This window comes from Ambystoma mexicanum, chromosome 3q, assembly GCF_040938575.1.
Source record: "Ambystoma mexicanum isolate Mex_15411 chromosome 3q, UKY_AmexF1_1, whole genome shotgun sequence".
NCBI classification, from domain to species: Eukaryota; Metazoa; Chordata; class Amphibia; order Caudata; family Ambystomatidae; genus Ambystoma; species Ambystoma mexicanum.
This window is the reverse complement of record NC_090926.1, coordinates 145,180,133-145,194,407: the sequence shown is the minus strand read 5'-3', so window position 1 is coordinate 145,194,407 and position 14,275 is coordinate 145,180,133. Positions and strand designations below refer to the sequence as shown.

Below are 14,275 nucleotides of genomic sequence, written 5' to 3'. Positions count from 1 at the left end.
CAGACGTTCCGGAGCAGCACTTTCACAGTAAACAAGTAATCACGCACATAATATAGGCTTGTATCTCTAATTACTCTACATTTGATGCGAATAATCTGGCAGGAGTCACTGCAGACGTGGAGGCGATTTGTCATTAAATGACTAACAGGTTGGACATTAGTAGAGGCCGGTGGGAGGAATTTCTATCATCCACTGCTCTTACTAGTTCAAACTCGAATTATTTTTAAACTGACACCACAATGTACTTACAACATCGCTCAGACTCAACTTACTTGCCATCATCCGCGTGGTAAGCTACGGAATCCGGCAGCCATCCCGGCTGGTGGTCCAAACTATAGTACTGAGGCACCAGTCCAACTGCAATAGTTCCTCGAACACCACTATCAACAATTGACACCTACATGATGGCAAGAGAAAGAACACAATGGTTAAGTCTGTGCACATCAGGGATGGGCGGATGGCCCAAAGTCAGTCAAGTTCTGAGAATTGTAAACTCTTCAAATGGATTGAAATGAACGACAACAGAGCATGGCTGTGATGCTCTCCAGTGGCTTTGTCACAGCGTGGAGGTATAGCATGAACGGCGTGTGTGTGTACAGTCAGTGGCAAACTGACAGCACTGAAGATGAGAGTCCTATATTCATCCAAAAGCACAGGCCATTAAGCAGCGATGTTGAAAGCTCCCCTCACGCAATGCACAGGGAAAGCACAAGCAGAGCAAGTTTCTCTCATACAGCAAGCATGTACATCACAACGAACAGCTGTTTATGCTCCCCTCATACAATTGGCAAGTACAGCACGAGCAGCAGCAGTGCAAGCTTGTGGCAAACATCACACAGATACTCCCTGTAGGCATCATGCCAAACCCTTAACCAGTCACCCGCTGAACATAAACAAGCATTGGCAACGCCCACATTTTTAGCTTTTATGTAGACATGGGAAAGGTATTTTCCAGGAATTGCCGTAATGGTACTAACTGCCCATTAAAGGTAGCACCTGGAAAATGGAACAAGTCCCTGGGCATTTGATAGCAATTTTCTGTAGCAGTGGCCGGTAAATGACTAATACCTACATAAGCCAAAACTGTTGGCTTTGCCACTGCTTGTTTTTAACAGGACTACAGCATCAATTAAACCATTAGCTTTCAGAAGACTGCTTTGAAAAAAACCTAGCAGGCAGTTTGAGTGCAAAGTTTGATTTTAAGGCTTCATAATGCTAACTCAAAAACATCTGAGGAAGTTGTGCTTTCGGCGGGGAGGGGTACGAAGTGGGTAGAAATGGCTACAGGGATTAGCAGGGCATGGGCAGTCAATGGGTGGGTAAATAACCAAACAACGTCTACAAGCATTGTGTCCCTCCTTATATGCCATCCCTCCCTAGCTGTATCCCAATACATTAGTGTCATGTTTTAGGTGGAGCTAAGGGCCACCTTATGGCCAAAACTAAAAACTGGGGTAGAGCAGGAAACATTAGTGATGAAATTCTAGACAAACGTGTAAAACTGGAGTTGCACAAATAGTGCAAGTCTTCCTCAAACAGTCTAAGAAGGACAGCAGCAAATTGAGCGTCCCTTCATATTCCCTAATTTTGTCAACAATGGATCACCATATTCATCTTTTTGCTGCCAGAAAGCTTGCATTGCATGGCTAAATGAATTATCTTGCTAGTAGACATTTCCTGGCATAACTAAATGAATTCCTTCTTGCAATCAGATTTGTCATTGCATGTGTCACGTAATCTCTCTCTTAACCAACAAAAATCCTTTCACATACCTAGATCAATGTATCCTGCTGGCACAATCCTCAGTGCACACCGGGACTACCGTCTCTTGCTGCAAGAAATAGCCCATGCATTTTCTACCTGTATTGCCAAAGACGTATTTCGTAGCCACTAGAACTTCTCACCGCATAGCTAGACCAATATGTACGTTGGCATTGGGCGTTTCATTGCATGTGTGGATTAATTCCTTCTTGCTGCCAAACCCGTCATTGTGTAGCTAGATTAATTTATTTTCTGCCAGAACATTTCATTTCACAGCTAGTGCATTACCAATTTCACTACTAGAATATCGTTGCATGAGAGATTATGTTTTGTTGCAGCCAGAAATTGCTTTGCACAACTAACCCAATTTATTTACTTCAGAAATCTCACTATTTACATTAACTTTAACTAGATGTCTGAGTTTTCGCTGAAGAGCTATTCTAATTCACTCCTATTAGAATAGATTGCCTGCCTAACTAGTTTACCTCCAAGCCTGCTGCCAGAAATGTCACTGTTGTGACTGATGGACTTAATAACAGCGTTTCTAGGAAGAAAAGAATTGCGTACGGTGCATCAACTCTTTTATCATCATAAAACGGGTAGATTGTTCAGTGTTCACAGTCGGATAGATCAATATTAAAGCAGGTGGATTTGCTCTATGGAATGTACTGGGCTGGAAAGGAGGGACATCCTTCTCTCGACTCCCGTGGGCTATTACCTTCCAGCTAAGGCATCCCTAAATCCCAGTGCTGTCAGATAGTGATCAGGAACCTCTACTACCTCTGGCTAGCTGGTATTGAGGGCCTTAAGACAACAGCCTTGTCTGGCTCCTCCAGGGATTTTCTAGAGAATGGTCAATGTGGCTTAAAGGGAAAAGTGCTTGATCTTACTACCTCCTTCCTTTCTCTCACCAGCACCTCTCCCTTCCTACTCCTTTCTTCTCCCTCACTTGTTACTTCTTACTGCACCGCCCCATCACCTCACTGCACTCCTCTGTTCACCTCTCACTATACCTTCTCTATCCACACTTTACCTCCTCACTTACCTTTAACACAGCTCCTCCATTGCTCACACTACACACACAACTGGTACCACTCTCACAATACCTCACCTCTCCTCCACTGTGCCACCAACTCCACACCTCCTAGTCTGTCGGTCCATCTTAACACTTCCTGACCCCGCCACTGCGACCCAATCTGCCCCCTCGGTCTCCTTCAGTCCCCCTTGCACCTTCCATTGGCTGCAGCGCTCACCTGACTCTAGCAATCAATCTGTGTCTGTCTTTTACCCAGGGGTTGCGTTACACAGGTGAGAGGCTTTAAAAACACCTCTTTGACTCTCTTTTTTCCAACAAAGTTTTGTAGGCAGTGTCAGATGATGTGGAAGCAGCCAGGGGCTCATGCTGCTCGTTCCCCCTCTGGCATTTTCCTCAGTAGCTGTTGAGATTTGGTGCCAATTCAATTTGGGGAGCGGTTCCGTCTCTCTCCAGGACCCCTGCAATATCTCCTAAATCACAGTTTGTTTTCTGTTGCCCTGCCATTCGCCTGGGATCCAAATGGGGTTGGTAGGTCGGTGTTTGGTGTTGGTCAGGGACATTCCCAGTCCTTTTCCTGGCTGTTCCCGATTCTGCTCTCCTGGCTGCCGTCTGAAATGCATTGGCTGCTCCGTGGTGCATTCTTTGAGATGTTGTTCTGAAACAAAAAAAGAAGACAGCACCGACCAGAAAGAGTAGCAGGAGGCATTAGGTGTCAGAGATTGGTACCATTGATGACATTTGTGCCACATAAAGGGAGGTCAGGAGGGAGGGAGAGGCCCTCAAAATCCCACATTCTGCATCTCGAATAACGCTAGCTCTGGCTTTTGTGGTTAACATTCTGCCCCAGGAAGGGAGAGGTCCCTGATGTCCCCTGTTACAGGGCCATGACCTTGCACCTGTTGCACATCACCTGCCTTTCTCTCAAGCTGATATTAGGTTGGGGTAAATTGCTGTTTTCTTGCTTTTACTGGTTTACTTGGTTCCAACAGGGTGTTAGTGGATATTCACTGGGCCTCATCTGAGAGGTTTTGTTTCTGGTTTGCCCTTTCCCGGGTGTACTCCCATAAAGCCTGAGGACTCCAAGGACTCCTTTTCTTCCTAAATCCGGCCCTTCTGAGCAAGAGGTGCAGTCTTCTCCTTCAGTGTTGTGTAACAAATCCAGGGTATTCGTCCCTTCTCCTGTATGGGGAGCAGCCCCTTTGAGGCTACGGAAGTGGGACCTTTAAGCAAAACCGTGCCTAGGGTAATGGGAAAGCGGGACCTCACTGGGAGCGACTCCCCTTCCAGGGGACAAGGACTCCCATTCCTGTGTGGAATTCCCTATGAAGGAAACAATATCTGCATACATGGAAGATATTTCCTTTAATCATGGGACTCAAAACAATCTTGATGACAAGTAAAAGACCTTTGGCTCAAGGCAATGCTGGTTACAAGTAAGACATGACAGCTGATCCGGTCTAACACGCCCCTCTTGGTTGCAGGATACAGATAAGAAGGCAATCTGCCTTGAATCGAGGAGAAGAGTTCAGCAGAGGCGAGCCTCTGACGTACGCACATCAGGCGGAGGTGTGGCTAAGCTTCTCAGTGGATCAGCTGTTAAGGAGAGCAGCGTTGGGGAAGTAGAGAAACCTGGTCCAAGCTGGAAGCACGTCCATGCAGAGAATGTGTTGAGTGGGGAGCCCAAGCAACGACACTGAGCCCAGCCTGCGGCGGAGGAACTACTCCTCTGCTTGCAATAGTGAAGGAGCCGGTGAGGAAGGAAACGCTGGGCAACCCTCCTGAGGACACCAGAGAGTGGAAGATGGCTAGAAGTAGAGCAAGTGGAAACCGCCTCACCGGAGTGAGGTCCCGGTCAGAGAAGGTGCACGGTGGAGGGGGAGAAAGAGATCACAGGGGAGCAAGGGAAGTGGAAAGGATTGCCCCAACCCCAGGTCACAGGCACACAGGCCCTAAGGAAAAGGGACATTTTCTTAAAGAGAATGATGGTGAAAGGGCAGAAAGCCAGATTATAATAACAAATCAATCGGAATATAAACATTATGCCAAACCGGAGGTAGAGTGCCAGAAAAGGGTTTATTGGCAAACCTGCAAGCTAAGGCTCAATGAAAATAGTCTCCTAAAGAGAACAATTGTGAAAGGGCAGCAGTCCCAGTTCTTATAACGAATCAGAGTATAGGCATTATGCCAAACCAAGAGAGGTGTATCTAAAAAGGGGGTTATGAACAACCCAGGGAGATAAATAAGACTGCAGATGGGAGAACCAGTCGAACCTGAAGAATACAAAAAGATACCACTAGAACAAGTCGAGGAGAAAGTCAGTGACAACTTAAGAGTGAACCATAGTAAGAAATACCAAACCAGATGGTGGAAGGGATTAAGGAGTTATCCCTCTGTCTACATCAAATCGAATCTTTAATATTTTCGGGAACTTGAGATATTGTGGGTGTTTGCAAAAACCTATTTTTGTTGTTGTTATGAACTCTTTTTGGACGAAGACAATGAATTGTAAAGGCAAGAAGAAATATCTCACAGACTGAAGAGAGGTCAAGATTACACAAACTCTAGAAGCAGGTTATACTTGTTACTTTAAGTTGCGTTTCCTTTAGTAGTATGGTCAGGTAGAAGATGGGTTTGGACAGAAGACTTGTTTTGACAAGCACCCTAGAATCTCCCTTTAGCAATAGGGATAGAAAGACATTTCTTGCATTTGATATTAATAAATCTTGTTGTCTTCTGGTCCGGGTCCTCCTCCTGATACAGTTCTTTGGCTAGCTGTCCCACAGATGTCTTCTGTTTAGGGTTTTGCAGGGCCAGGTGATGATAGAGGGGATTGAACCTCTTTTTGCTCTGCCGTGGTTTCTCCCCCTCCTGCTGAGAGCCTCACAATGATCTCTGGCAATGAAGTGTCTGACAACCCAGATGAGTTCTAGTTATCTTTGGGGTCGTCCACCTTGCCTTGGCATTCTCTGCCACCTCTCCTTACGATCTTGAGCATGGGATGTCCTACAGGTCTGCTAGTCCCATCCCAAAATCTGGTCCTGGACGTTGCCATAAAGGTAGGTATGGATTTTTTCCTGACTTAACAAAGGCTTCCCTCGTCCGCTTGTTAGACATAGAGCAGTAGAATTCGTTGAGGGGAAGCACAGTCCGGGTCAAGACCGTTCACCCCCCTATTTAGCAACAAGCCTGGACTGTGCCGATATCAACTGTATTTCTGAACTCTGTCCTGGTGGGCAGAGGTTCAGAAGGCCAGCCTAGTTTCTTGGAACACAGTAATCTTCTGGACAAGCAGACCAATCACGTTAGTATTGGCGGCGGTCAAGACTAGGTCTCAGGAGGGGTGAGGGTGATCGAAAGCCCGCATTGAGCACACACAGAAAAGGATACCACAAATTACTCTCAGTCAGGTGTATATTAAAAATATATAAACATGTATTAAAGGCCTTTTAACTAAAACACAAAGTAAATATTCAGCAGTAATAAAACCAACACAACACTAATCTAGCAAACATATATACAGTAAACAATGGTGTAAAGGACTAGAACACAGTATTGATCCACAACCTGTAAGGAAAGGGGTCACACAGTGTGAATATCATTTAGGCAGTCCTTCACAAATCAAACCCTAAATAAACAGGCAATCCAGTCCCTAAGATGAGGGGAGCTGTGACCTCAAAAGTACTTGTTTGTTTGATTGTTTATTTATTTGATATAGCACAACCAAAACGCCTATGTAGCTGGGCACGAGCATTACAAGAATATTGCGGTTATGTAAAAACAGGGTCTCTTCAAGGGGCTGTAAGGTGGATGAGGCAGTGAAGAATAAGCTCCCGTTATTCAAGGAGGGTCTCCTCAAGAGGGCAGAACAGGATCCAAGAGTTGGGAATAGCTTGGTAGCACAGGCTACCTCAATAAAGAAGAGTGGCCCTCCGGGAATACTCGTGCGTAAAAATTGATGGATGCGCCAGGGGCCAACGGTAATGGTTGCAAGTACTAACCGACCCTCTGCACACTCCGGACCAAACTTCGGCAGTCGAGCCCACTTAGGTCGCAGGTTCAAATCCTGCAGTTGCGCGGCTCTGCGGCTTTCAGGGGCTGCGTTCCAGGGATGATTCCATGGCGGGACAGTGGCGATTTCTCTGCTCCTGATGAAGGGATCAGGCCAGTTCTGCTGCAGCGAGTCTTAGGGCACAGGGGGGCACAGCAGCAAGGCACCCACAAAGTTCATCACCACAGGGCAAACGTCCCGTAGCCGTGACTTATTAGTTTAAACCCGGCGCAAACGCACCAGCCTGAAGGGGGCAAGCCGGTCTGTGCCGGTCTGGCCGGATTATAAAGTCCACTTGAGCCTTCTCTTTCCTCAAGAATCTTTTATTTAAACGCCGCCGTACTTTCGTCGCATTTGTTAATTTTAATACTGTTTTTTAAGACTTACTGCTGCCATCCTTATTTGACTTGAATCAAAACAGAAACATATTACAAATCACATGTAACATTATTAGTTGTGTTTAGCTGATAACGTGCTAGTACTTTGTTTTATTTTCTGCGCAGTTTGACTGCAATTTGACTGTTTCCCTACTCGTGCTGTCTGGGTAGTGGAACTACACTTCCCAGCAGCCTTGTAGTTTGCGGCTGCCTTATTAGTTTAAACCCGGCGCGAAGGTGGCAAGCCGGTCTGTGCCGGTCCGTGGCTGGACGTGTCGGCGTTTGGTGCAACTCTGAGTCTGGTCCATCATCTTCCTCTCCCCGTCCCACGGGTCACTTGGGATCACTCTGTGCCTCTTGTGGGATGTATTTACCCATGCATCCGAGCCCTACCTCAAAACTGTGCAGTACTGACATGGAAAACATCATGATGGCCAGAGCTTCCCAGAAAATGCACAGGGAAATGCATGAAGAATAGGCTGCCACTCATTTTGCCACTCATTTTATGGGCACAGAAGGACACTGCCTAAAACCACCATTGGACTACCCACACAGTAGTCTGAAACCATTGGGAATGGCAATGCTGATTGCCAAAAGCAAACCCATAACTGTTGGGAATTCATTTTCTTAAATCCCAAAAAGGGGTGCAGTACCAGTACTCACCACTATCCAAAAGCCGGCGTTTTAAAACAACACCAGATTTTACTTTTTTTGTGTAAAACTGAATAAATGAACCCAAAACATGCCAAAGAAAGACTTACTGAAAGGTGGATCCAATGTAAAGTTATATTCTGAAGTGACTTGAAGGTTTATAACAAGACTGGCTTAGCTGTGGATTTCAGCAGTTTAAGTAAATTTGGACTGAAAGACACTAAAAATTTAAATGTTTAAAAGAAATGAGTGACCTACTTTGAGTGTCACATAGGTTGCAATTGTTTAAATGTCACAGTTTTAAACTTAGAATCAGCATTCTAGCTGCATATGTAAAAATGTTTAGTTTTATTTGAATGCAGAAAACTGGGGAACAAAAAGTGACATTTTATCTGAAACCTGGCTTAAGGAACTGAATTCTGCCTGGCAACTACCCCCATCAGGAGTGAAACTTGAGTCACAGCTGTGTTCCCAGGCCTATCTGCCTTTTGCTGGCCACACCAAGGATATGCCATCTCTCTGATAATTGAATTAAGGGGAGCCCCCACAGAATACAGGAGCTCTGAACAAAGCCCTGTCCTGACCCAGGCAGATGGTTTATTGCAGATGTCGTAAAAGTAGCTTCCTCCTGAAGCAAAGGGGAGGGGCACTGCCTGTGAGAGCAAGCTGGCTTGGCAGAACTGGAAAAACCAGAAATCCAACCTTGTGCTGGAGGAAAACCACACCCCTTTGGGGCCAGAACCTAACTCTAAAAAGATGAATAACTCATAGAGCGGACATGTGAAAATTTTATAAATGACACCATAATTCTTGTGATTTTTCTGCCCACATTTTAAGAGGTTTTTAGAACCGGTGGCATGTTCAGGGGGGTTTTAGCGGAAAAGAGGATATTACTCAAAGTGTTTGCATGTGAAAAATCTGACACTTCATCAACTAATGTCCATACTCCTTGCGCACATGTGTGTAAATTTGGGGTAATGTCCGGTATCGCAAACCAGTTAAAAAGTGCAAAATATTGCCATTTCTGAATGCAAGCTCTCAGGAAGAGCAGATTTGGACAGGGTATACCTCCTGTAATGCATGATGGGTGCATATGATTTTAAAACAATATGTACCTCTGCAAATATGTATTTGGTTCAAATCTAGATTTGTGTGCCAGTTGACAGGAGGAGTGGACTTTCTGCAGGCTGTAAAAATTACATTGCTCTGACTCACAGTTCCTTCCCCAATCAAGTGAGAAATGGAAGTTTGACCAATTAGAAGCTGAGAGAGAGGTAGGGTCAGTGATGCTAGAACACACCCACATTCTAAACACATAAAAGCAGACAGACAGGACAGATAGGAACCTTCAAATCCATTTGCAGCTGGAAGTTCTGCCGGGAAAATCCATACTTTACCTCCATCAACCTTCAGAGAGCCAACCTAGAGACTTCAATCTATCCAGAACTAGAGACCCAGACCAGACCAGCAGGGTAGAGCTGACCTGTTAGCAGAACCAGAGAGAGCTGACCCAGATCACTGTGAAGTGCAGAGAGCTGAACCGGAGTGCAGTCCAAAACCTGACCAGATCCGTGGCAAGGCATATTTCTAAATATATTGTGAGTACCTAGCAAAACTGTGCAGAACCCAATCTCTTAGTTAAAATAATGTAATGCAAGCTATTTTAACTTGAGTAAAGCTGTCACTTGTCATTTTCTAGTTGCAAGCTGCACTTGTCTTTTTGAACTTTATAATTTCAAATCTGAAAAACGACCTTTATTTAATCGCTCATATCTCCGTGACCGTTTGTGCTAGAGACTTGCAGTAACTTTCCTCAGAAAGCTGGGAATCGTGGCTTTTCTACGAACCTAGAACCGCATTCCTACCCCCTATAGTTTTGCCGCAATAGTGAAAAACGCACTCGCAAATTTTGCCGCGATTTGCAAGTTTCTCCACGTGTAAAAATCTGCTGCTGCTTGCCTTTCATTTGCCAAAAATTCGTTTAACCTACCAATTACTCCTAGATCCTTGCTAAAGTGAGCCTGGACTAATATTAACTTGATTTCACTCACCCTGAACCTCCTAGAGGGAATTAAAAGCATTTTAGCATATTTTTCACTTTATTGCCAGCACATATAAAAGCATTTTGCCTGTGTTTTCAACGTCTGTAGTCTAAGTTGCTGGGTGAACTGAATTACATTTGGATTGCATTTCTGAGAACTGTGTGCCTTTCTTCCATTTCCTTGCATTGCATAAAGGGGGGGAGGGGATTGCCAGAGAAAAGTGATTACATTGTCTTTTGCTGAAATCCTATCAAGTTATTTTCTGTACTGCATTTCATTCCACATTGCATCCATTTGAAACCATAAAAGTATTGTTGCTATCTTATCCATCCTATAACCACTCATCATTGATTATAAAGAAGTGTGCTAGTGCCAGATTCTCCGTTGTTAATCTTTATCATATCAGATTAAGTGTGATATTCAATTATTAATTATTAAAAAGTGTGATAGATATATATTGCTTTACTTATCAATTAAACCTTTCAACTTGCAAAACAGAACTACTTCTTGGCTCAGTGGGGTCAGGAGGATTCCAAGGGAGGGGTGTTTTATAGGGGTAGTCATCCAGAACGCATGAACTGGACATAAAGATATATCAATAAGGGTTTTCATTCAGTATTCTAGACTAGGCGTTGACTTGGCTGTAGTGCTGAATTGAATCCTCTTACAAATTGGGGGCTCGTGCCGGACGTTTGGGTTAGATCTATCACTTGTGCAGATTAATACAGTGTGCCAGCTGACCAGATACACATATCCGGTCGGATCACCACGTTGTGTTACGCTGTAAAGCACTCCTCAAAGGAACGCTCTTAGGAAAAGGTCTGTTTTGCAAAAATAAAATACAAACTTCTGTAAGTCAGGACAGAGATCAATCTCTAGAATGACGACCTTAGTAAACATGAAAATAGCCAGAGAGCACCTCTTACATAAACTATTTGTGAGAGGTGAATGGACTGAACAGGGCCAGGATGCCTGGTTGCAGGCCATCACGCGACAGGTCACTGAAACAGGGTCCGACCTATGGAGAGATCAGGGTCCATTACATGTGGCCCTGAGTGAACTATATATGGCTCCTAAAGCCAAAGATGAACACAATAAGATTGCCAGGATAGCAGCATACCTGTACCTATATATGGGAGACATGCAGGATAAATGCACCGAAAGCCAAGATCTGGCAAATAGGCAACAGATGGCAGTAGAGAAGGCCCGATCTGATCTGGCCTCTTCTGAGCACAGGCTGCAGAGGAGCCAGGAGTCAGAAAATGATAGTAGGCAATATATCATTAAAATAAAAGAGGATATGGGCATCCTACAACAGGAAAAGACAGACCAGGATACCAGATTTCTGGCCCTGCAGAAGGAGCACCAAGACAGTTTGGACTCCTTACTGCAGAACCAGAAAAAGTTGGAGCAACAGATCAATTTCAACAGGGCATGCGCGGAGCAGGTAGTCACCCTGCAAAGCCAGCTAGATAGAGAGAAAGAGGAGAGCAATAAACTGATTCTGAAAGACCTGGATACCCAGGCAGAGTTTGATGAGGAGCGCCAAAAAGCTGGTGCCTTTCAACGACAGAGGGACGACCTGGCAGCACAGATGCAGGCTCTCAGTCAGGAAAGAGACACTGTAGGCCAGGAAGTCTGCCACTTAAAAAATGAAATTGAAGAAAATCACCTGGCCCTCCAGGGGCTGGGTGACCTCCAAAAAGAAAACCAGAACTGGGTAGAGCACACCAGAAGGGTAGAAGATGCTCTGGCAAGAAAGGAGCAGGCCAGTAGGGATGGGACTCAGGAGGTAAACCTCCTGCAGCAAAGACTGGCCCAGTTCTCCAGGACCAACCAGGAAGCACAGAGGGAAAATGAGGCCCTCTGTCAACACAATGATAGGCTCCAACAACAGGTAGCGATGCAGGAGAGACTGATAGAGTCTAGTAAGGCCTTGACTGAGGAACTGAAAGCACAAATGCAGGCTCTTGCATTGCAACAGGGAGCAGGGGCGGATAGAGATGAGGTCCGCTGGGAAAGAGAGACTCCTGACCATAACCTCAGGAGCCCTAACACCAGGGGCCTTCATCTCTCCCAGTCCCTGGACTCTACCACCCCCATGTCCCCTGGCGCACATGAGCACAGGGCCACAGGGATGTCAGATTACTATCCAGCTAAAAGTATGGGGCTCATAGGCCAGTACCACTCAGGAATGGAGGGGTGGGCATCCGGGTATGGGCACCCAAGTACAGTACAGTTCAGTGGGGAACCCCAGGAGAGTAGGCCCCTTAAGGGCATCCTGAAAACCTCTGCCCAGTTAGGTCAGTGGGGGGGGGGTACCCAGCAAATCCTGGCAGCAAGGAGGGATCTGAGGACTCCTCTGAGCACCACAGGAAACAGGAGACCAGGTCCCCACATTCTGCCAGCCATTCCCAGGCTCGCAGAATCCGGGAAAACCTGGAAGAACAGACAGGAACCTCTGGGAGTAGTGCCTCTGAGTCAGAGGATGAATGGACAAGGGTCACCCGAACCAAAAAGGCCAACAAGGCAAAAAGGGCCTTGCTTAAGGACCCCTTAAAGCAGATTAAGGCGATCAGGAGCATCATCACGCCTTACCATAAGAACGCTAAGTATTCTGTTTGGGAGCACTTAGAGTTGTTTGAGCAAATGATGGAGACTTTCCATTTGAAGGACAGCCAAAGCTGTATTCAATATGTAAAGTGGACCTTCTTCCCGGAATACTCCAGTTTCTTTGCGGGGCTGGAGGACCAAAATCATTTAAGATGGTCCACCTATAAGGCGGCCATCTTGAAACATTTTTCCATTCATAGAAATCCTCAAGAGGCTCGCAAGGCAGCCTACAATTTGCAATGTGGGGAGGATCAGGCCCCACAAGAATTTGTGCAAGAACTGAAACGTGCCTTTGCGCAGACCACCAGAAGGGTGCGCACAGACAGCAGAGAATTTGTTAATACTTTTTTCCATGCCTTGCCCAAATATATAATGACCCAGCTCGTGAGGGATTTTCACGAGAAAAGATCTTTAGACTGGGTCATTGAACAGGCTACCCGGATCTATGAGGTGCAGAAACCGGTAGATAGCAAAAATAATGCCCAGAAAAACCCCAAAGCCAACAGCACCCCTGCTGCTGCAAAGGTGGCAGAGGTAAAGGTCACCCCCGTTTTAGAGTTGGAGATGGGGGGGCCTAAAAACCTACCTGCACCTAATAATGCTAGGCCCAGAAGGTCCTCGGGCCAGTCACAGACAGGGAGCCAGGGAGGCAGCCCCACAAATGGGGTCCCTCGCTCTCCTGATTATGTAAGCCCCCGTTACAAGGGAAACAGACCCATCCTGGGTTATGTGTGGACTCCTCCAGCCCAAGGGGGGAGATCCAGCCAAGAACCTAACCCAGGGAACTTTCCTCCTAACTTCCCACCGGAGGGCAGAAATTCTCCGAATCCTGGGCAGAACTTTTTCCCCAGGTATCCACCCAATTTCCAGCCCCAAAATCATCCGTCCTTCTTTCCCCAATTCCCTGGGCCCAGACAACCGAATCCGGGAGAGGGGAGGCCAAGGGTGGAGGGGTATCCAAATCTTCCCAACCAGGGGTACTACCAAAGAAGGGATAGCTACCCTTCCCGGGATCAGCCCAGGGGAGAAAACAGGGCCCCGTATCAGCCTGAGCGGGTTTCCCAGTTAGAGCGCCAGGCTCAAAACATGGCGCGGGATATGGGTCACATACTGAGGGCTCAGCAGAACCCTCAGATCGGCATGCCGGCGCAGAACGCACCCAACTCTGGACCTGGTGCTCCAGAACAATGACGGGGGCAGCACCCCGATAACTCACTGGTTCCCAGGGAGGAGGCACAAAGAGAAGGGGGGTGTAAAGCCTTGGAGGAAGCTTCCTTCCTCACTTGTAAACAGCCCCTGGAAACCCAGGAACCGGAAACAAAATCTCTTGCCCCTGAATGTCTGCCTCCTAAGGAGCAGAGGGGGGGTAGGAGAAACAAAAGACCCAAACAGACTCAGTTTGAGGAGGAGGTACAGATCTTCCAATTTGAGGGAGAGGGATCCTCAGAGGATCCTGGGAAAAGGATCTTCTCCTTCAGAGAGGGGGGAACTCCTCCCAAAGAAAAATGGGTCCCTAGGGATGCAAATCCAGACTGGGGAGATGTGGAGACTGAGCTACCGCCGCCCACCATCTCATCCCAGAACCAACCGCAAGAAAATCCCCTGGTTCAAACCCATCCTGGTGACTGCCTCCAAAAAGGGGGGGGCGGCCCGGAACCGGATCCAGGGGAACCCACAATGGCTCTGATCTCCAGTTGCCAACTTTTTCTTTCAGATTCCCAAGGCTCTCCACAGAATTCTGCCCAAA

At 46.5% G+C, this 14,275-nt stretch overlaps 1 protein-coding gene across 2 annotated transcripts in view; it reads right to left on the bottom strand.

Moving 5' to 3' along the window:
* The window catches only part of SPRYD3 (SPRY domain containing 3), a 450,311-nt gene that overhangs the window by 315,726 nt on the left and 120,310 nt on the right, over nucleotides 1-14,275 (bottom strand). For both annotated transcript variants that reach the window (XM_069653343.1, XM_069653344.1), the window contains exon 4: nucleotides 273-397. In XM_069653343.1, the coding sequence (XP_069509444.1) occupies nucleotides 273-397 (125 nt within the window). The remainder of the gene's footprint in view (nucleotides 1-272; nucleotides 398-14,275) is intronic.